General features: G+C 44.0%; 3 protein-coding genes across 10 annotated transcripts in view; 2 read left to right on the top strand and 1 right to left on the bottom strand.

Moving 5' to 3' along the window:
- Nucleotides 1-22,164, bottom strand: part of LOC149301756 (uncharacterized) — a 28,320-nt gene that overhangs the window by 394 nt on the left and 5,762 nt on the right. Inside the window, exons 3-8 of one of the 4 annotated variants that reach the window (XM_089483124.1) lie at nt 13,979-14,148; nt 4,527-4,930; nt 3,524-3,859; nt 2,682-2,996; nt 2,026-2,340; nt 760-908 (exon numbers count right to left, since the gene is read on the bottom strand). In XM_089483124.1, the coding sequence (XP_089339250.1) occupies nt 760-908; nt 2,026-2,340; nt 2,682-2,996; nt 3,524-3,566 (822 nt within the window). In that variant the 5' untranslated portion in view covers nt 3,567-3,859; nt 4,527-4,930; nt 13,979-14,148. Of the gene's footprint in view, nt 1-759; nt 909-2,025; nt 2,341-2,681; nt 2,997-3,523; nt 3,860-4,526; nt 4,931-10,153; nt 10,418-13,978; nt 14,149-22,164 lie in introns of those variants that run through there. The other 3 variants (XM_089483125.1, XM_089483122.1, XM_089483123.1) reach the window with 3 other exon arrangements.
- Nucleotides 4,351-7,535, top strand: LOC149301758 (uncharacterized). The gene is made up of 3 exons (XM_089483574.1): nt 4,351-4,387; nt 4,847-5,173; nt 6,994-7,535. Exons 1-3 carry the CDS (start codon nt 4,351-4,353, stop codon nt 7,533-7,535), a joined length of 906 nt encoding a protein of 301 aa, XP_089339700.1.
- On the top strand, nt 7,494-20,611 carry LOC149301757 (uncharacterized). 5 transcript variants are annotated; one of them, XM_089483137.1, is made up of 9 exons: nt 7,494-7,592; nt 8,121-8,167; nt 8,733-8,968; nt 15,883-15,991; nt 17,418-17,486; nt 17,792-17,830; nt 18,913-18,968; nt 19,395-19,511; nt 20,353-20,611. In XM_089483137.1, exons 4-8 carry the CDS (start codon nt 15,940-15,942, stop codon nt 19,500-19,502), a joined length of 324 nt encoding a protein of 107 aa, XP_089339263.1. In that variant the 5' UTR covers nt 7,494-7,592; nt 8,121-8,167; nt 8,733-8,968; nt 15,883-15,939; the 3' UTR covers nt 19,503-19,511; nt 20,353-20,611. The 5 variants fall into 5 exon arrangements, 4 of the variants coding, with proteins under 4 accessions (XP_089339263.1, XP_089339262.1, XP_089339261.1 ...); XM_089483136.1 differs by lacking the exons at nt 7,494-7,592; nt 8,121-8,167; nt 8,733-8,968 and adding an exon at nt 12,714-12,881; XR_016272119.1 differs by lacking the exons at nt 7,494-7,592; nt 8,121-8,167; nt 8,733-8,968; nt 15,883-15,991 and having other exon boundaries at nt 16,997-17,486; nt 20,353-20,475; nt 20,510-20,611.

Here is a 22,164-nt window from a genome sequence, read left to right as displayed (position 1 = left end):
GACTTGAGCTGCTTTAGCTCCTATGTCTGTAAAATCTGCTGAAAGGATAAACCTTCTCATTTGGCCTTAGAAATCAGCTGGCAACGTTTTGAGCAGTACCACTAAGGCAGACCCGCTCAACTTATGTTTGAACGATAAGTTAACGCGAAGGTATGTCTACTGGGTCCAATGCATCTATTTGACTCATGACTAACAAATGGATTTAAGCCATTGGGTGACTTTAAATTAAATTCTATTTTCACTTCTCTGCAGCTTCACATGCAAAACTATCTGTATTTGTTTTATCCATCTAAGATGGATGAGCCCTAAGGGTAGGAAACATGTGGCATGCAGAAGGGGATAACTCTAGACTGGTTCTCCAATGTCATGACACTGGAAAGGAGTTCCTACTCTTGCAAGTTTGCTCACAGAAGTGACAACAACAATAGCGTTCTTCCTCCCCAAGATTTATAACATAAAGACACAAATGAAGAAACTGCTTCCTGTAAGTCTCCGGTGGTCCTTTTTATTCTCACCATAAATGGCCAGGAGAGAGCATTTGGGAGTCCATGCGCATGATGTTAGTCAAGGATGAATTTCTGCACCCCCTTCACCACCGTACCGTCTGTCCCTCCCTTCCACACTTTCTCCTTCTGCCCTCTCCACACAAATCCAGCTCCCCAAATACTGGGTTGTCCTAGGGCTTTGGTTTCTTCCAAGCTCCTCAGCCAAAAAAAAAAAAAATTGCCCAGATTTCCATCATGCAAAGATATCGTGTACCTGTTGAATCTGCCTCATGGGTATTTCATGAGCTTGTTTCTCAACTTCTCCTCCAAAGAGATGCTTCCTGAACAAGAGAATCAAGGCTAGAACTGAGAGGAGAATGACAACGCAGGGTATCCCAAAATATAATATGCGAAGGCATTTTCCTGTCAAAAGAAAAAGACCCAAAGAAAGAGGAAGGGCATTAGCATCTAGAATTGCTTTTCAGCTCATGTGGAGCGACTAAGGCCCTTGTGTTTGCACACATGGTACCATCACAGTGGTCTTATGGCTTAAGTGGTTGTGCCCAAAATCTCAGGTGGGAAATGGATATCTTCCTTTGCTGATCAAAGCTATGCTTTTCTTTCCTTCAAAGGGAGCATGGTGTCCCCCATCCCAGTCTTTCCCACTTATTTCTTTGCCCTTGCGTCCAAATGCATCACCGCCAGATCTACCAATCACAGGTGTTTCACCATCTCCTGCTGCATTGAATACATTCCTCACTTGCTCACTGACCGACCATCATGGAACATCCTTCAAGAACATCTATAAGGTCCCACCTGGCTCTGCCCAAAACACCCCCTTTCTGCAAATCTTTGCATGAAGGGATCAGGGAGCTGCACACTTGACAGCTCAGGTTCAGGAGTAAGTTGCAACTCCAGTTACAAGTGTGAGGAATGGGCTATATTACTCCCACATGCTTGGCTTTTTGCCTTTCCGTCCTCTGTTTCATTCCCCACCATCTTAGGATCTCGATTACTTTTGATCAGAGACGTTCAGGCAGTTTTGGGTAGGGATATAATCCTTCATTAACTGAGTACTTTCCACTATTTTCTTTTTACTGCAAGAGTATTAGAAAACCATCCAGTTTTTGGAGTTTATACGCAATCCAGGACATATTGTATTCTGTATAAAATTCACACCTAGTTGTTTTGTGCAGAAAACAGCACTTTCTGCAACTCTCTTTCCTGTGCAGAAAAGCAAAGGGGTTCTCGGATGGGAAGCACTCAATTTCCTTTTGTGGTCCCCTTCCCCAGAGATCTGATGTGAAGAAGTGGTATGTTCTATGTGGCGTATTTAAAATTCTCTGCTTCCTCCATGTAAACATTTCAGATTGAATTGAACTAACAAGGCAGCCAAGATCTCCTCAAATGCCCTTCCAAGGGCAAGGGAAACCCAACATAGCAAAACATGGCCCATGCGGCACACAAGATACAGAGAGGTGGGACATGATGCCACTTTCCTTGGCATGTGGGCTGAATAAATTATTCCGTCATACTATACCTCTGGGCAAGGGATCCATCAGAATCATGGCGCTGAGGTGTCCGTTTCCTTTATTCAAGCAAGAATAGTATGTGCCTGGGATCTGTCTCTCTGGAGGAATCAGCTTCAGACTCCAGATGCTGAAGACTCCTTCCACATTTATCATGCCAACATCTGCTTGGTCTTCCTGAGATGTTTCTCCACCAACATCCCAAGAGATCTTATCCCTAGAAGGGTTTGCATTGGAGAGGAAGCAAAGGAGGGGGAGGCTGTGGTTGTGCTGAGCCCCTTCCAAGGAGGAAAGCAGAAAGATGGACAGACTTGGATTTTGAGCATCTGAAAAAGGAACAATAGCAACCAATGGATTGTTATGGTCTGATCCTGTCTGCTCTCCTAGGCTCCGGGGGAAGAAAACAACTTCTCTATAATCAGTAAAATCATTGCAGTTAACTGGCAGAATTCAGCAGGAAAGGAACATCCTTTGAAAGAAGCTGTTTGGCCCAAAGAGAGCAAGCAAGAAGCAGCACAGGCATGGCCTGAAAAATAAAGCAATAAAGCAAGCCAAGAGAAAGTCTCTTTCCCAGATTTAGTAAACTGCCTGGAGTGGTTCTAGATTCAGCCTGGAAGGAATGTTGGCAAGGAATCATAGAGATTTTCAAAATCTACCAAGCCCTTACCTGAGACTATCAATCTGGTTCCACTCACAATCCGGACATACGCACGGCAGTAATAAACCCCAGAGTCATTCCTTTGCACACGATGGAGGGTCAGATTCACTCTGTTGGTCAGGCTTGATTCTCTTCTGGAGTATTTAGAGCTCCTTTCCTCAATCTTCCGTAAGCTTCTGTCCTGCTCCTCCTTGAACCAAGTCAGCAATGGCATCAAAGCTTTTCCTGCTGAAACGTTGCAGTTGATGGTGACAGAATCCCCAGCAAATGCCAAGATCTGAGGCAATCTTTGGAGACTCTGTGAATTTCCCAGTGGCTCAGCAGCTACAAGAGGAAAGCAAAGAAACCCTTGGACTTGTAGAAGGAACACACTATTTCTCAAGAAGCAGCACAGTATAGTGTTTGAAGTGTAGGGCTAGGATTTCAGGAGAGCAGAGTTCAAATGCCACTCAGCCAAGAAGACTCACTAGAAAAACATGGGCAAGTCACACTCTCTCAGCTTAAGAGGAAGGCGTTGGCAAAATGCCATCAAGTCATAAATGACTTAAAGACACACAACAACAACAAATTCCTTCATTCTAAAATTTACTCCACTATCCTGGGCAAAGGCACCCTCCAGGCCACTTCCAATATACATAGCACCATCCAAACCATGTTGATTCAGAAATAAGACTCAGTAATGTCAATGGGACTTACACTCAAGGAACTGGGTTTGGGATTACAAGATAAAAAGCAGAATCAGTTTTAGCTAGTATGAAGAAACCCAATACAGTATAATCCCCTTGGAAATCTCATTCTCAGTATGCTAAGAGAAACAGAAATTAGACAGAGGTTGTTTCAAAACCACTCACTGTGCAGAGAAAGGAGGATCATCCCAAGGCAATGGAAGAGCATCTCTAGCAAAGCGGCCCCACAGCTTGTGAGCTCCAAAGGAGGCTGGCAGGTGAGCGAATCTCACCTTTGCCCCTTTTCTTCTGTGGCGTCTTGCAGTTTGCTAGCAATTTCTGTGGAAGCCAAGAATGAAAGCCACAAGATGTTCCCCCCAAAACACAACTAGAAGGATTCGTGGAAGAACCTCTTAGGATGCTTTGAGATTTTAACTCTTCAGTTTGAAAGCATGAAAGCGAGAAGTTTTAGGAAGACACCCTGGCATCTGATGTAGAAAATCCAAATGCTCCCTGGCATTCCTTTAAAATAATAGGCATGGGATAAAAATATCTCCATCAATATTTGGATGGAAAAAACCTTCATAATACAGCTAAGACTCTGACCCCGGCCAAAGACCCATGCCCATCGTTCTGTGCTTCAGAGGCATCCCAAACCTCCCAAGAGCAAAGCTGGCCACAGTTGGTAGCAGAAAAGTCTAAAAGCAAGAGCTGAAGCTGGAGAAGCAAAAGGACCTGACCTGAAGCCCAAAGGAGCAGAGGTTATTTGCGGGGGGAATGGTCTTCCAGGTAGACAGAGCTGGTTCCTCCTCTCTTGTGCCCAAGGCCTCTCTGGCTTTCAGTGGGGGCAACCAGTGGCACCAGCACCATGTGGCACCACCCACTGGAAGAGGGCTGTTCCTTTGCAACAAACTGGAAGACCTCAGACCTCCCCTTGAAGCTACCCTCCAGAGGCATTGCCTTTGGGTCGGGACTCATTCCTCTGGTGCTGAGGGGGCTGCTGGGCTCCAGAGATGTTCTTGGCCAAGGACTGCATCCTGGCTTGGGCAGGTAAGGCTTTCCATGGCTCCTTCCCCCTCAGCCTTTGCAAGATGGTTCCCTCTTTCATCCCCTCCAATTTGCCAAATTTGGCAAGGGCAGTCCCCTTTAATCACTCTTGGGAGTCCAGGTTTCTCACTCTCTCTCCTACCTTCCTCTTTCGACCTCAGCTTACTTGTCTTCTTGCAAACTGATATCCAAATGCCAAAGCAGTTTGCCCTCCATTAACTCAGCAGGAAGGAGAGGACAGAAGAGGAGGCAGCTGAATCATGCCCTTCTCAGTCAGATAAGGCAAAAGCACACTGCTGCAACTAATCATAGCTTGGCTGTTCTTCCTCATTGATCACTTTTGCCCTCTTGACCACGTCCCAGTGTGGCTTGGCCTCAGGATTCCCAGTTCCCCTCTGTGAAATGTTGGACGGTATGCAGTGTACATTGCTAACCATCCGTTTTTGGGTGGTGTCTCCACAGTGTTGCAGGTCCAGTTTTCATCTTATCAGCCTCTGCAGTTCCAGTTTGTGAAAGTTGGGGATAAGGCATGGATCCAGTTTGTTCCTGTAGGAAAACCCGAGGATGAGGGATTGTCATTCTTCTGGTACAAAAGGAGTGTTTATGAAGGAATACCTCTTTTCATCACGAGTTGCAATGACAACAAGCCTGCAGATAAATTCATTTGCAAACCTGGAAGAGAAAAGGTGACCCTGGAAATCTCCAGGGCCCAAAGGGAAGATTCTGGGCTATATCTGTGTGCTGGAAGAAGTGAAGACTTCCATCTGGGATCAGCCCTAGTTGTTGGAGGTGAGTGAGCCGGGCAGAACTTTGGAGGAAAAATACCAACTGGAAGTTGCATATCGCAACAAGCAGAAATACAACGTTTACTAAGTTAGCAATCAAAGAAAGGCTTCCCTACTCCATAGCCATCCAAAATGAGGTTGTAGAGAACCTCTGGTGCAGCATTAGGAGATGCCTTTCTGCCCTGGTAGTGACAAAGCCAGGGGTAGGCAACCTGTGGCCCGCGGGCCGGATGCGGCCCAGTGAGGCCTTGGGACCGGCCCCAGCCCGGTCCTGCCACCGATTGCTGCCGGGGCCTTTGGGGGACAATTGTCTATAGAAGCCTCAGAAACATGCATTTATATTAACATTTTTTTAAAAATCAGCAAATTTTTTCGTGTGTCCTCCTTTTTTCTTTAAAAAAAAAGTGTCTTCCATTTGAAAATTTTGTCCTACATTTGTCCTGGTTTATTTATATATTTAATTGTTTAAAAAAAATTATTTAATTATTTATTTTTTGGCTTCGGCCCCCCAGTTGTCTGAGGGACAGCAACCTGGCCCCCGGCTCAAAAAGGTTGCCTACCCCTGGACAAAGCAAATGCCAGGGACAAATCTCTATTCAGAGCCTTAAGCAAGCCTGAGGGCAGGGAACTGTCTAAATAAAAATAATAACTATAAGCTGCTCTGATAGCTATTAGAGCTGAAGAGCGGGGTATAAAGACCATAAATAATAATAATAATAATAATAATAATAAGCGGATCTTGGGTACGTTCAGGCAGGGGATGCATGTTGACCATGACAACAATCCATGAGAAAAGTCAGCACATGAGTCTGAATATTGACTAGACTGGCAGTTTTGTCCATGGCCAGCCCTGCACAGCACACATTGACCCCCACCACTGCTGCCAAATCCAGTTGCACTTTTAAGAATGCTATAAATCAAATGAGAGAAATGAGAGAGAGAGGTGTACGTAATAAGCAGAAACTTGGCTTCCCCATTTCCTCTCTGGTTTCCATGCCCTCTTGGCTTCCACATACGTCTGAAACAACCTGAGAGAAAAACCTGGAAGCTAATGGAAGAATAGGCCTCCCTATCTTTTTTCTGCCCTTACACAGCCTTCCAAGCTTCTTTGCTCCTCTTCTGCTCTCTCAGCTTCTTACCTAGTTGCTTCTCTTCTCTCCTCCATGGCCCTTTGCTTCCCTCTGACCCATCCATGCCTCTTGGCTCTGTTTCTTGCCCGGAAAGAATACACAGAAACCTTTGCAAAAATATTTTAAGTTTAGAAACTGTGATACAAAGAACCCTGGTCTGATCAGGATCTTTGTAGTTCAGGACTATCTTGCACTAAATGGGTATTTTATGCAGAAAACTCTGTTTGCTTTTCCCAGTGTGACTGTTTTGAATGTTGAACTCATGGTGAGGACTCAAATCTCTGCTCAGCCCTAGACCTTGGTGACCTTGGGCAGGTCACGCTCTCTCAGCCTTAGAGGAAGGCAGTGGGGCATCTCCTTTCAATAAAGCTTGCCAGGAAAACCTGAGGAGAGGACTCACTTATTTGGAGCCCTTTCTGCGGGCACATATGCTGTCACCCCAGCACAGAGTTTGTTACTAGAAAGCCAGAGGGACATGGCGCTTTGTGATAAATAGTGGGGCTTTCGGCTGCTGTTTGGGCACTCGGTTTCTAAAACGTTTGCCATCACTGGCCTATGGATTCTAGTGGTTTGAGTGCTGGAGGTTTGCCTTTGGCTTCCATTGAAAAAGTTGCAAAAGTGTGGCTAAGGAGGGATTTGACCCTATGGATACTCATACTGATCATAGGTTCTCTGCTTCCTTTCTTCTCCTCAGACAGCTACACTCCAAGGACCCAAGTGATGATTTTACAACCGGCTGCACATGCTCCGTCTTCCTGGGATGTGAGAAGAGGCCAACTTGCTTGCCTGATCCAAGACGTCTCCAACTTGGTTGAGGTCTCCTGGGATGTTTCTGGAGGTCTCCGGCAAAAGGGACAAACCTTCCTAGTGAAAAACACCAGTGGCCCCTTAACCTTCCTCAGTCTCCTTTCCATCCCCATGGAGGGCCAAAGCAACGGGTGGAACGTCACTTGTGAAGTGAAGTTCAACTCCTCTGGCACCAGCATGAAGACCACCTTATCTCCCTGTGGGTGGTTTTTATACATCTTCACTGGGAAAATATACCAGCATACACGCCAAAGGTCCCAGTTTGGCAGACATAGGGAAGCTCAATGGGAAATGCTTGGGGCATCTGCCAACAGCAGCACTTCCAGAGCAAATTTCTTCTTTCTTCTTCCTTTTTTGAAGCTTCCTCTGATGTCCATGAGGAGAAATGTCTTCCTTACATCATGTCCCTGGCTGGCTTCGGAGGGTTGATGTTTCTGCTTCTTCTCCTGAGCTTCCTTTGGAACCATTTCCGTTCTTCCAGACCAAGTAAGATATTGGCATTGCAATTCTGTTTAATCCTTTAATCAGTTAAGATAAAAAATAACTAGTGAAATGTAATGGATCGAGTTAGTAATTATTTAGTAAAACTGAGCCGTTCTGTCTTAAGGAATCCAGTGACAGCAAAAATAAATGCTTTGATACTCTCTCTATGGTTTGGGGAGGCTGGGCTCCCAAGAGGTGGCTTTGCTGACCATGGCCTCTAAAGCCCTATGCAACTTGGATCCAGGCTGTGAGTTCCCTTTAGATGCCAAGGCAACATCTCCTGAAATCCTAGGATTGGCCATTCAAGGAGGGATACGCAGCATGCTTAGCCAGAGAGCTGTAGTGCCTCCTCCAACTGTTAAAGTGGAATCATGGTGCTATAATTGTGTCCTGTGGATGGGTTCACAGTGAGAGAAATCAAACTGAACTGTTCCAGAAAAGGCAGAAATGTGGTTAGAACTTCAGAGCCATTCTCTCTTCTTTTACCATTTTCTTTTCTTTTCCTTTTTTCCCTCTGTTTTGATGTCCAAGGATGCTCATCCAAGATCTCTGAACCTCCATGCCCAGATGTGACAGAGGTATGCCTCTTCTCTTTTCTTTTCTTTTCTTTCTTGAAACGCATCTGGTGTCCCGGTGCCAATGAGATAACCACAAGGTTAAGATATAAAACCTTCACAATTTCATCCTCATAGGCAAGGACAAATATATCTACACTGCTTTTCTCTCTACTCCAACAAGTAGTGAGTATCCTCCTGCCATATTAGCCTTGTATTCAAACATCCCAAAGTTTTTCTCAAGGAATGATCCTGAGGAGAAGAAGACATAGAGGGAGGTTGGCCCAAAAAAAAGCTCCTTAGTTAAGTGTATTTAACTAACTTTGTTAAGTTAGCATGATATTGAGTTACTTAATAACTAACTTTTCTGACCCATCAAGTCCTTTACTAGTTCCATAAAGACACCTATCAAATATGTTTTAAATGGGGAGGATGTGGAATTGGTCCCTGCATGTAACATATTACATATTATAGATCTTGGCTACTGCAGGCTGGCTATTGTAAAGAATATTCTTTTCTCTCTCTCTCTCTCTCTCTCTTTCTTGTCAAGTCCTCGAAGTTTCACTGTATTTTTTGCTCTGCTCCATAGGAAGGCCTTTGCTATGCCCAACTGGATCTTGCAAGGAGGACTGAGGACAGGAAGAAGTGCAAATAAGCCCCAACGTGACTAGAAGACCAAAAGATTCAAAGGAAGATGGTGGCAAGGGATGAAAGAGTCACTGGACTGAGCCTGGAGTGGGGTCTGGGAAGGATGGATCTAGGTCCTGGGACAGCTGTGGAATCTGGGGTCTTCTGATGAAGTGGAGCAATTCCTGCCTCTTCTCGGTAAATTTGGAGTGAATGTAGACACGCAGAAAATGGTCAAAGAGGCTGAGCACCATGGCCTTTGGATACACACTGAAATTTGTTGCTGTTGAATTGATTCTGACCCATGGTGACTCCGTGGACTCATCATCCTCCACTCCTCTGCTTAGGTCCTGTAGATTCATACCCATGACATCCTTAACAGAGCCCATCCATCTAGCATGTGGTCTTAGCCTCCTTCTACCATTCTTCACCTTTCCTAGCATAATTGTTTTTCTAGCAACCCATACCTTCTCATGATGTGGCCAAAGTGTGAGAACCTCGATTTGATCATCTTGGCTTCCAAGAGCTCTGGTTTTATATGTTCAAGGAACCATTTGTTTGTCTTCTTGGCCATCCATGGTATCCATTTGTTTGTCTTCTTGGCTGTCCATGGTATACTCAACATTCTTTTCCAGCATCACATCTCCAATGATTCATTTTCTTTCTGTCTGCTTCCTTCACTGTCCAGCTCTCACATCCAAACATGGTGATGGGGAATACAATGGCTTGGATTATCCTAACTTTAATGCTCAGTTGTACATCTTTGCTTTTCAAAATCTAGCACACTGAAATGCCTTGATAGATATAAAAAGACAAATAACGCACCCAATAGTTTATTCTGCCTCTTCTTTTTCTGCCTACCCTATCACTGGGGATAACTGCTGAATGGGGAACGGTGAATGGGGAACGGTGGCCCACTTCATGTTGCGCATGGGGTGGGTTCCGTCCATCCAGATGACTGGAAACAAAGGGACCCATTGCAGAGGAAGACTCTCTGGCTGAGGAGTCTAAGGGCTAGACAAAACTGCAAATCCCAGGATGAAGTAGGATGTTGCCCAGGTGGTTTAAAGTGGAAAGAGTCCTAAGGTTTTGTCTAGATCAGTGGTTCCCAAATTTTGTTCCTCCAGATGTTTTGGACTTCAGCTACCAGAATTCTTGACTATTGACCAAACTTTCTAGGGCTTCTGGGGGTTGAAGTCCCAAACACCTGGAAGACCAAAGTTTGGGCATCACCAGTCTAGATGGTCTAATTAATCCTGGTAGAAAGGAGAGAGAGGCAGAAGGAGAGGAGGAAAGTTTGCAACAGGAGAGTGGCAAAAGGGGCTGATAACCGTGTAGATACTATCCCTCTGGCAAAAGCACAGCAAAGAAACCCAAATTCACCTTTTAAAAATCATGTTAGCACATTTGGTGGCCGTTTTAGGCTGGAATCTGATTGTTGCTGAGGTGTTTGGGCCCTGGTTGTGACAAAAGTGTTTGCGGCGTCCAGCTCTGAGCACTTCAGCAGTGCTTCTGACTTGCTATCACAGGACAGGAAAACCACAGAGAGAAAAAGAAAGAAAGAAGTTTGATTAAGAGATATTTGTGCCTTTTGCAGCCACAGCGGAACAAACCCCACCAAGGTTTGCACTGAACAAACAGCAAACAATCACCCATTAAAGCACAAAAGTGTGGTGTCCACAGGGTTATTAGGACCTGTCTTTTTTTGCCTTTTTGGTTTGCTTTCTGAATCGCTGTGTCTCTTGGTGCTGTCCAAGGCACAGGAGCCTTGTTAAGAGAAAGCGTTGGCTTTCTCTCAGAAGCAAGAAACAAAGATGGCTGAGGGCTGACCTGACACAGAGGAGGAAGGCTGTTGTGTTTCTAAGAGACATACTGCTGCAACCTATTGAATATCTGTGTTCCTCCAGCCCTCCTGCCAATGCTGAGGATGGTAAAAGGCTTTCAGATCGACAGAGGAGGAGGAAGAACAAATGGAAGGGCCGCTGGGCGAATAAAGCCTTTGCAAAAAGGAGCATCCCAGTGAGAGGCTTTGTTAACTGGGGTGTGTCTGTATTTCCTTTCCTATCTGATGGCACATTTACTTTCATATTTTCTTTTGATTCTTAAGAATCTGGCGGTTGCACCTCTTCTTTCCAGCTGCAGAAAGAAAACCCAAACACCTTCCTTCCTCGAGGAGGCTCCTTTCTCAAGTTGCCTTGCTTTGCCTTTGTTCCCTGTCAGCGGCTTCCCTCATTTAGTCTTTTGTACTTCCCTTCTGGATCTCCTCCAGCTTCCTTTCCGGTAACCAAAGGACGTGATGGTCATCGTCCAACGCCAGGGCGATGGTGGCGCAGAATTCCTTTGCAAAACAATCTCTGTAATGGATGCAATATCTACTATGTATCTTGAATATCTCAGAATAAAACTGGGCCAAACAGGAAAACCAGGGCAGATCCATTGAGTTCCCAGAGGTCAATGCTTTGTAATCTGCATGGCCTTTTTTGTTTTAAATGATGTTTTCAAAACTGGCTTTAGACACTGTTTTGCAACAGAGAGAGGGTGACTTGACCAAGGGGACCCAGAGCAGGGATTCGAATCCTAGCCTCCAAGAATCCTACTCTAACGTTCAGACCACTACACCACACTGCCTTCCGCTCGAGTAACCCAGAAATATGCAATTTCTGAGTCTGATATCACTCATCTCCATCGCCACAATCCCCTTGAGTGTAAAAATAGCTTGTAGGAAAGTTGTGCTTCCGCGGCCCAAGCAAAGACCCTCCCTGGCGGTTCAAGACATAAATGGTATGATTTCTTTACCAGTTGTGAAGGAAATGTGCATTCTGTTTATTTGCTGGCTTACTTCATTTCCTTTCTCTCACTCTTGTATATGTGGATTTCACTTCCTCTGATGCACAGAAGATCAGGTCCGATCCCAGGTGCTTCTGGGTTTGGTCCGCTCCCTTGCACCATGTAGAAATATCACAACCATTTCCATACCCTCCGATATAAAACTGAGACACATGTGGCCAGAATTCAGCTCTTGCAGGTACCTGCCTTCCAGTCGACTCCAACTTAAGGCATGCCCTCCTCTAGGGTTTTCTTTGCAAGATTTCTTCCCCAAATTCTGGTTTTCCTCTGAGGCTGGGAGAGCGTGGCCTGGCCATGTTCAGCCACTGGGTTTCCGTGTCTGAGCCGGGATTCGAACCTTGCTCTGCCAGAGGAATCCTTAGTGTAATGCTAAAAGAACGCCACGGCTGCATCCGCACTGCACAAATAATCCAGTCTGACACCACGTTAAAGATAAGATAAAGAAATGGCTCTTAAAAGGGTGCTTGTCCTGGCTTTATTCTTTGTTTAAAATTAATATGTTCCATGCTTTTTATTTTGTTGAGTCAGCCCAATACAGGCTGCATCCACACGGCAGAAATAATCTGGTTTGGCACCTCTTTAACTGCCTATGGAATTTTGGGAATTGTAGTTTTATGAGGCATTTAGCCTTCTCTATAACATTAAAGGATATAAACATTATCCAGTAACAAGATTTAACTATATAATGCTGTTTGCTTTTGCCTGAGCATCTTCCGCTGTCGAACAGCTCTTACTGTCAAGAAGTTCCTCCGAATGTCAAGGTGGAATCTCTTGCTCTGGAGCTTTCATCCATTGCTTTGGGTCCTGTTCTCTGGAGCAGCAGAAAACAAGCTTGCTCCCTCCTCAATATGGCATCCCTTCAAATGCTTAAACAGGGCTGTCACCTCTTAACCTTCTCTTCTCCAGGCTAAACATTCCCAGCTCCCTATGTCATTCCTCATAGGCTCCATTGAAGTCTCCCGAGGACAAAGAGGGGAAGGCGGGAGGAGGAGAGAGAAATGGGGACATTTTAGACGCAGCTGGGAAAGTGGGAAGGCGGAGGGTGAAACTGGGACTGTCCCTGCCAAGTCAGGACAGCTGGAGAGCATGTGCATGGTTTACAGTACTCTGCATGTGATGTAAGGAAGGCATGTGCCGCTGTGGCAGCCCTGGGAACAGGTGCCATCTGCGTGCTTCCCTTCACCCCCCTGGAATCAACTTCTCCTTTTGCTTTGCTCCATCTGGGGTCAGTTTAGAGGTTTTTGGTCTAATTTCCTCCAGACATGTGAGTACCTTGCCTTTTAAAGTCTGCTGGGCAACGGGTTTCTTTGGCGTGTTGTTTGCTAGCAGAGATGTTAAGAGACTTCCTTCCTGTCCCTTTTTGCCACACAAGTTACAGTAACAAGTTATTTTGTCTATTTAATTACTTCTGGTATGTGTACAAGCTAGATTACAACAAATTAAAGCAAATCATTCCTCCCGACGGGGTTTAATTCATCTTGACAGGGTTAACCGACTGTCAGGAAAACCATTTTTCGACCTGGAAATGGATATTGACCAATATTCTTTGCATCTTAGTAGGGAAATGTTTTTAGCCCAAAGACTAATTTGCAGTTCAGATACGTTCTCAGAGGCTGCATCAATGAGACGTGGCCTTTCTAGCTCTGTTGAAAAACCTCCAAAGAAAGAGAGTCCACCACCTCCTTCCATAAGTCAACAAGGAACGCATTTTGCACAATGGACCAAATGATGACCCTAAATTACTTTTCAAACGCAGCAACAAATTCCTTTTTTAAAAATAAAAAGTATATATATAAAAGAGCAGCTTTCCAAACTCTGATTTTAACACAAAAGGACAAAAACAAAAACAAATGACAAAGAAAGATCAACCTCCCCACCACAAAAAACCCCCACCATGCTTTGTTTTTATCACATTAAAAACAAACCCAGCAGGCAAACAGAAAGAAGTGTGCTTATCTATCTGAGACTCACTGCATTAAAAACAAGCCCAGCAGCCAAACGGAGAAATGTGTGTTCATCTTTCTTTCTCCGCAAAACGTCAAGTATTTTCGTTTTCTTCCGGTCATAGTGTCCCTGGAAAAAGCTGGAAAAATCCATTTGGCAAAAGGGACGTTTTTACCACCCTCTCCCACACTTTTAAGACTGAAAGAGAATGAAACTTCAAGGTTTCCAATTCCCAGAGACTGGGCCTGATTCTCCAGTTTTCATGGGTCATATCGAGGCGGGAAATGAGGGGCCAAATTCCCCACTTTTGGGGGAGGAAATCTCCATCTCACCTAGGAGAACAACAGCTTGCTACAGTTTGCAAACAGATTGCTGTAACTTACAAAGATTTTCCGGGGAGTCTGTGTAGGGACGTACCTTCCTCCTTCCCTTGCAGTCATTGTGGGGCCAGGACTCGCTCTCTGCTCCATTCAGCATCCAACTTGATGATGATGATGATGATGATGATGATGATGATGATATTTCTCTCTATCCTTCTCTTCCCCCAGTTCAGGACTCAAACAGCGAACAACAAGTTAAAAAACACACTGTTAAACAGTCACAAGATGCAAAGATTGACCAACCAAAATGTTTAAAACAAGATTAAAACATATACCGTTACACACACACACATATATGCACACCAGCACAACAATTAGCAGATTCTTTAAGCACATTGCTTAAAGTCAGTCATCAAATGTGTACCGAAACAGAAAAGTCTTTTCTTACTTGTGAAAAGAAAATAGGGAGGATACCAGTCTAACCTTTCTGGAAGGGGTTTTTCAGAACCACCAAAAAGGCCCTGTGTCTCCCGCGTTCCCATCAAATGTTACTTTGAGAGCGGTGGGATGGAGTAAAGGGCCTCCCCGAAAGAGCTCAAAGCATGGGCTGGTTCCTAAGGGAGAAAATGGTCTTTCAAATAGAGAATGGAAGGGACCATTGTCCCTTGCTCTCAGGTTTTGGCTTCGAAACCTCAGCGTTTGAGATGATCCTCAACGGACTACTCCGAGTAAAGGTTGACATAACCCTTGCTTCGTGAAGGGCAAGAAATGTGGGGAAAACATCCATAAAGGAAGTAATGCAACTGTCAAAAACTTAGTCATACCCGGCCAACAGTTGGCTTCTTCTGACCTTCCTCCTTCCTTCACTTCTGACCATCTTGTCCTCCTTCGAAAGGCAGCAACGTCTCATGACTTTTGTTCATTTTAGAAGAATGAAACATCTTATTTGCTCTTTGTATGTTATTTTCTCTCATCTTTCTCCTCAAAGCAGAGAGTAAACCATGAAAAAGATTTAAACATAGTTACTGGATGCTCATGTTCAAAGAAGGTCCCAGAGCAAAGGTCTAGCCATGTGGGAAGAAGAGCATTGGTCCCCAAATGAAAATTCAGTCCTTCAGACTCAAAATGTGCAGAGGGTGAGACTTTGCAAATCTTGCGTTCTTTTCCCCATCGATCTGCAAGTGCTAACAGGCCACAATCTGCTGGTAAAATGGAGGAAGACATGGAGAAGGAGATTCTGCCCTCATGAAAACCGAGGCTCCAAGTGTAACTTTTCCAAATTCTTGAACCACTGAAGACGCTGGTCACTTCTGGTTGTAGCCACTTGAATGGCATCTATGCATGCCAGTCTTTACATCAACTTACATGAGAAATGTTTAGGCTCCTTTGAGTTCCGCTAATGGCAGCATAAATGTAATTATTACTATTTTATTGACTGAGATTGTACATCACCGTCTACGTTTCATAACTTTGCAAATCCATAACTTATATCAATGGATTAATACATTGGACATTTGCAAGGCACATCGGGGTCTCCGGTTGTGCACCAACCTTTCCTAGCCAAAGTCCAGATGTACATGGAGCATCCATTAGACATCGAGTTGTGGCACATCAGTTACTCCACCATTTCACAACGGATGCCCATATGTTGTAACATTGCAACGGCCCCTAGGTGAATATAGATATTGCGGAACTCCTCGATTCAATGTAAAGTTGCCATTTACAAAGACGTAAGTCCCAAGCGGAAGGCCAGTCCATAACAGTATCAATCTTTTCCTAGAGACAAACATTGGGAAGAGTCTACTCTATGAAATCACACAAGTTTGTTCGGCCTATGAAATAAATATAATTAATTGGGTTTTTCTCTTTTAACCAAAGTAAGAACTCGCCAGAGGAGACGTTCTTTTTTCTCTGAACAATAGGGGATGTCGATACGGTCCAGCTCTTCGAATTGTGTCATTTCCTGTGATATTCATCACATTGTTTGCTTGTTCCTCTAAGGAGTTTTCTGGATGACTCTCATAGAAACCAGTTTGGAGAACCGCCGCTGTGAGAAGGATGGGTGCAGTTCTTTTCCTCCTGCTGGCCTGGACGCTTCAGAGTCTCAGAGGTAAGCCAGGATGACGTCTGATTTGAAGTGCAATTTTATTTTACAGTGCTGCTGCTCATTTTGTCAGTCATGCAAGGATTTGGGGGTCTTGCTTGTGCTTCATGTTCTGCATTTGGTTTGCTTTGGTCTAGTGAGATATTAGTCCTGTAGAGAGAGAGAGAGAGGAAGTTGACTGTCCAAAAACAGATGATGATGATGATGATGATGATGATGATGATGATGATGATGATGGACTTTAATATTCAAGTTGATGAAGAATTAGAGCATAACATGCCAGACATATAACTGCTGTTGAGAAACAGGTCCAAAACACACTGCAGAAATAATCCGGTTAGAGACCTCTTTCTCTCGCCTGGCTCAATGCTATGCAATTCTGGAACTGTAGTTTTGTGAGATATTTAGCCTTCTCTGGTGCCAGGATAAACTACAATTCACAGGATTCTCTAGCACTGAGCCAAGGCTTTCAAAGAAAACCGCGTGTTTTGGACCATACAAAGCTCAGATTATAGATGCGGTGATCCCAAGGGACAAGAGAATTGAAGACAAAGAGAGGGAGAGAATGATGAGAGGTCTACAAACAGAGATTCAGCGCTTCTGAGAAAAGGAAAACACTCTGTTCCCATTGGCAAGAGGTTCTCTAGGAACAATCCCAAATGGATGAAACGTCTGAATGAAGACAGGAGACACTACACATAGCTTGGCTTACACATTGTAAACTGCTTGGAGAGCACTTAGTTCATGATGAAAGTGGTATAGAAATGTTAAGTGCTATTGCTATTGCTAGTTTAATAACTCAAAACTCGTTTTAAAAGTCACCTCTCTTTTCAGAATTAAAAGATACACTTGTGTTAATCCGCAGAATCAGGACGTAGAGGGATCTTGTAGCCCCTTTGAGACTAATACTGAAAGAAAGAAATTGGCAGCATGAGCTTTCATAGGCTAAAGTCTACTTTCTCAGACTTAGTTGTTGTTTTGTTTTCTCTTAAGAGTTTTAGTTTACCCTTAAGTTTCAAAATCCACTCTTAGCCACTCTAAGGGTGAAATCCTTGGCAAGGAGGAAGAAAAAGCTTTGCTGCTGTTGAATTTCTTCAAGCGAACTTGGCAACCTCGCATGGGGTTTTCTCGGAAAGCTTTATTCAGAGGGGACTTTCCATTGACTTCTTCTGAAGCTGGTTCCGTGGCTGAGATGGGGATTCAGGGGCTAGTATCAGTTTTCTTTTCTAACCGCTTGTCTTATTGTATGCAAAGCCTGATCTTGTGGTATACTTATACATGTTCAAGCCTGGCTTTCTCCTTCTCATCCTCTTCCATTCAAACAGGACACTCCTTTAAACTCCTTTAAAGCTAGTCAAAACCATGCTCCATGGACATGGGAGATGCTCAACACATTGCACATTGTCCATACTTTCCATTTTTGTTTTGGCAGGAACCATCGCCGGCGACTTCATTCTGTATTACGATGAATACGATGGGAACCACTCCTTGTATTACAGCGGTAAGAGGATCTCTCTCATGGAGGGAGATGGGGCTTGCAATGGCATAGAGAGACCTGGCCATGGTTATCTGGATGCCACAGATTTTGCTGCCTGTCTACTACACAGACAAAAACACACTATATTGTGCACCAGACACTGAGACACTCTATTTCCAAACAGTAGAGTCTATGAAACGTATTTTACTGCGTCAGATTCGACAGGCCAAAATCTATCCATGATGATCATGTGCTTATATTGGGCTGTACTGAGAATCAACATCCTGCCCTGTTCTAATTCATATTACTTTTTATTGTCCCTTTGACAGAGAGCGGCGAAGAGTTCCCCTATGACTACTATTATGATGGTAAGGTGATGGGGAAAGAAGAATTGGAATTGTAACTGCATGGAGAATCGTTGGACCTATTGGGATCTGGGGCAAATGTCTCTGCCTCATGACAATAGGTCAGAAATCTGAGGCGCTTGATCTGGCCGTCTCAGTGAAGTAGCGTCTACCATTTGCAAGGAGAGGTCCAGAGCAAGGGTCAGAAACCAAGCCTCAGAGCCGGAAGACAATTTTGGAAGCAGTAGGAGAGTCTGGGAAAGGGAACAAGGGCAGAGACATTGAATCCAAGAGATGGAAGGACTCCAAGGGCCGCCTAGTCAACCCCATTCTGCCATGCAAGAATATGTTAAAGCACTCCTGAAAGTTGCCCATCCAACCTCCAAAGAGGTCCACCATCTTCCAAAGCATTGTCAAACAGCTCTTCCAGTAAAGACGCTGACTGCGATTTTATATTGTAGTCTACGTTGTGTAGTTTAACACATATATTTAGCTGTGTAGCAGAGGTGGCTCCATCTCTTCTGAGCTTCTGCTGGGCTGTTATAATGGCATCCTTCCCGCTGGCCTTTGGTCCTTGAAAGGTTGTCAGGCTTTCAATATTTCTAATGATTTTTATTTTTGCTTCTAACATTTTCATTTCATTTGTACGTTGCCTTCTCCCAAGGCCACCCTCAAAAAAGAACCCTAACATTTTAAAATCCTACCCCATTGAAAATGAGAGTTTAAAAAAAACCCCAGAAGCCAAAACTAAAGCCAAAGGAAAAAAAGTTTCAAAGTGAGAAATAAAGTTTTTAATCTAGGTATCCGCTGTGGCTTAGGTTCCAGGACCTGCTGTGGATAACAAAATCCATGGATGCTCAAGTCCCATGAAATACAATTGCGTAGTTAAATGGTGTCCCTTATATAAAATAGCAAGCTTTGCTTTTCGGAATTTACATCTTTTTTGGGAATATTTTCAAACCGTGGATGGTTGAATCCGCAGATAAAAAAAATCTGTGAATATGGAGGGCCGACTGTATTGTTTTAAATATTTTTATCCAGGGGGGCATCACCTCGTGAAACAATATAAAAAGACCTTCAATAAATGTTTCTTCTTGCCTTTGCAGTCAACTCCACCTACGAATATTTCAACTATTCTCACTTTGAAGAAACCAGGGAAAAAGTAAGTCACGCCTTTAGGAAAATCTGTTCTTTCTTGGCAGGATCATCTCTGGCGTATGTGGGACGGTGGCGGTGATGAATTTTTACACTGGGCCACCAAAAAAGGTTGTGGTCAGATCTGTAAGATTGCTCTCAGAAATAGCCGCTGTCCCAGTGCCTTCTCAGGGTTATTTACTGGGAAACTGGGAGACTATGGGGCCTTCTTGGTGGCTGATCCCAAACCTTTGGGACTCCCTCCAATCACGATTGTGAAATGGTTCAGTCTGGATTGTTTTTAAATCTCTTGTTAGCCATTTTGAGTCTCCTTAATGGGAGAAAGATGGAGTAAAGATGGTTACAATGATGACGAAGGTTATGGTGATGATGATTCACCCAAGTAGGGCATCCTTACTTGGACTGACAGAGACCATTCTGTTTCCTTTTGCAGAATTTCACGGGCTTCTCTGGAGGGGTTTTACTTCCCAGCCGTTGCCTCTTCTTCTCCGCTGCCCTTCTCCATGTTCTGCACTTCCTCCAGGGAGACCTCCAAATATAATTTCAGAAGGTACGGAGCTCTTCTATGGTATATAAGATAATTGTGATTTCTTGCTATGACCTAAAGATTTCAAAACCAGCAACAGAACAGGGACGGAGTCTGAGAATCTAAGTAGCTTGGATCAGGTCAGAAGATGATCCAACTTGTAAACAAGTTTGCTTTTTTGGCAAGGAAAGCAAAGGGAAGTCAGATGTGAGCATTTTTAGGCAGCCCAGGTTCAGCCAGATGGGTAAACTCCTGGGGCCCTTTCACACTACACAGTTATAGCACTATCATTCCACTTTAACTGCCCTGGTTCCATCCTATGGGCTCCTTCCAAAATTCCTTACATGTGGGAACAGAAAAACCAAGAGAAAAGGGGAGAGCGGGTGAGCCTCTAAAAAGTTCGACCTGTTTTTGTCTGCTTGTACAAAGCATACCTGACTTGGTTGTTTCATTTCACATGTGCTTCATTTTTTGTTAGTGTCAAAGTGCTCTTCTTTTTCATGGTGAAGAAACCCATCCCTGTGTTATCCATGTTATTTCTGTCCTGGACCAAATTCCCTCTTAGAGAAGTCATGTTTATTCTGTATAAATTGCATAAAATCCTAGTGCTGGAAGGGGCCACATTTAGTGCAACCCCAGCATACAGGAACACATGGCCTGTATAAGTCACGTTCATGTATCTCTCAGATTGGTATGCTTTACATTAAGTTGCTTACTTTTTAAAATCGTATGCGTTCCAAAGATGAAGTTATTCCTTCTTTAGACTTAGGAACCAAGCCTCTTCTTTTCCTTCAACACTGTCGATTGAAAGAATTGTGCTGCTTCTTCCACATCCCTAACCAGGGTTTTCTGCTTGTCTTTCCAGCACAGATGAGTCATGTTTCCTTGACACCTTGTGGAATATCACTTGTGAAATCTGAGGGACCCGCGCAAGTCATTTGGAGTTGTGAAAAGAACAGAACTCTTATACATAAACTCTTGGACATGTGTAAAAGACTTGTTTGGGTCTGCCTACTCACTGACCATCGAGAGATCCTGGAAAGCTGTAGATAGCAGCCTGAGAAACTCAGTTTTCCAACAACTCGTAATACATGGAAAATATATTCCTGTGGTTTCTTAGTGTGCCACTGTCTGCAATTTGCCAAAATTTGCACAGATTTGTATGGCTCCCTCATTTCAGCAGGCTCTTTGGGTTCTCTAGTGGGGCCCAAAATGCAAGGAGGGTGATCTCCTGGCATTAACCAACGGCCTGTGATTTGTCAAACATTTAGAGCAACCAATGGCAAGGCATTTTAATTTGGAACATCCCAGCCTATCTACCACATTGAATCATATATTAGAGCTGAAAGGGACCCCAAGGGCCATCCAATCCAGCCCCCTGCCATGCAGGAACACACAACTAAAGCACTCCTGAAAGATGTCCATCCAGCGTTTGTTGAGAGACCTGCAAAGAAGATGAGTCCACCACCCTCCAAAGCAGTCAAACAGTATTTACAGTCAAGACTGTTCTTCCTGATTTTTAGGTGGCATCTCTTTTCTTCTCATTTGAATCCACTGCTTTGTGTTCTCGTCTCCAGAGCAGAAGACAAGGTTGCTCCATCTTCTACATGACACTTCATCCGATGGTTAAAGACAGCTGTTTTATGTTGTTTGTCAGTCTCCTCCAAGCTAAACATCTCTAGCAGCCTCAGTTATTCCTCACAAAGCTTGGTCTCCGATCTTCTTGGTCATTCTTCTCTAGGCACCTTTCAGATGGTCAACCTCCTTCCTGAACTGTGATGCCCAAAACCGGATGCAGGATTCCAGTGGAGGTCAAACCAAAGCAGAATAGAGTGAGACCACTACTACTTCCCACGATCTGGACATGATGCTCCAGTTGCTATGGCCTGAAACTGAAATCTGATTCTTCAGTAATTGAAAGAGGAACACTACATGACCCAAGAACAGTGCAGAAAAGGGAGAACTTCTTGATATATAGACTCAGCATCCTAACCATCCATGGCCTCAGCAGAGAAGATAAATGACTGTGTTTATCCATTGTGGAATATCCCACCCCCTGAATTCTCTAGATGTTCATCTTGAGTAGAGCATTGATTAAAAAGTTGAAAGGATCGATTGACTAAAAGTCATTAAATTGGCTGCCAGGTCTATTTAAAATGTTGAAAGAAGACTGTGATGTTTCCTGTGCATTTTTACCTGGGATCTTCCAAGAGAAAAGTGTCTATACTTGCTCACCTGGTGCACAGGCATCCTCTAATCCTATCCTGTAAATCAATGGTTCTCAAACATTGGTCCTCTGGACTTCAGCTCCCAGCATCCCTATCCAGCATGTCCATTGATCAGTGCAAAACCTCTGAGATGCCAAAGGCTTGAGAATCAGGGCTGGAATATTATAAACCCATTTGAACATATGTGGACCGGCAGTGTCACCTGCTGGTGTTCAAATGCATTACAAAAATACAGGTAGACCTCAGCACAATAACATCCAAAACCCACAAAACAGTGATATCTTTTGTCGACCAACATTGGTACATCTCAGTTAGTGAAGTCCATGTGTTTCTGGGCATGGCTTCTCTGGAAGAAAATTTGCTTCCAGAGTCAGAAATAACAGAGAAGGAACAAGGATAGGGTTCCTATATCACTTAACATTTTGGTGGTCAAACTTATAGGTCTATAT

Source organism: Sceloporus occidentalis, unplaced genomic scaffold (assembly GCF_023333645.1).
Source record: "Sceloporus occidentalis isolate IW3139 unplaced genomic scaffold, rSceOcc1.0.p SCAF_20, whole genome shotgun sequence".
In the NCBI taxonomy this organism is placed as follows: domain Eukaryota; kingdom Metazoa; phylum Chordata; class Lepidosauria; order Squamata; family Phrynosomatidae; genus Sceloporus; species Sceloporus occidentalis.
Note: the sequence above shows the minus strand (reverse complement) of the source record. Positions and strands in the feature narration are given on the sequence as shown.

Excerpts from the sequence above, each read along its gene's own strand:
- LOC149301757 (XM_089483135.1), top strand. The coding sequence starts at position 17,348 with ATGCTCCATGGACATGGGAGATGCTCAACACATTGCACATTGTCCATA. Across the intron at positions 17,831-18,912 it reads CTATGACTACTATTATGATG|TCAACTCCACCTACGAATAT; the intron begins GTAAGGTGATGG and ends TTGCCTTTGCAG. Across the intron at positions 18,969-19,394 it reads TTGAAGAAACCAGGGAAAAA|AATTTCACGGGCTTCTCTGG; the intron begins GTAAGTCACGCC and ends TTCCTTTTGCAG.
- LOC149301758 (XM_089483574.1), top strand. The coding sequence starts at position 4,351 with ATGTTCTTGGCCAAGGACTGCATCCTGGCTTGGGCAG. Across the intron at positions 4,388-4,846 it reads CTGCATCCTGGCTTGGGCAG|TGTTGCAGGTCCAGTTTTCA; the intron begins GTAAGGCTTTCC and ends GTGTCTCCACAG. Across the intron at positions 5,174-6,993 it reads ATCAGCCCTAGTTGTTGGAG|ACAGCTACACTCCAAGGACC; the intron begins GTGAGTGAGCCG and ends TCTTCTCCTCAG.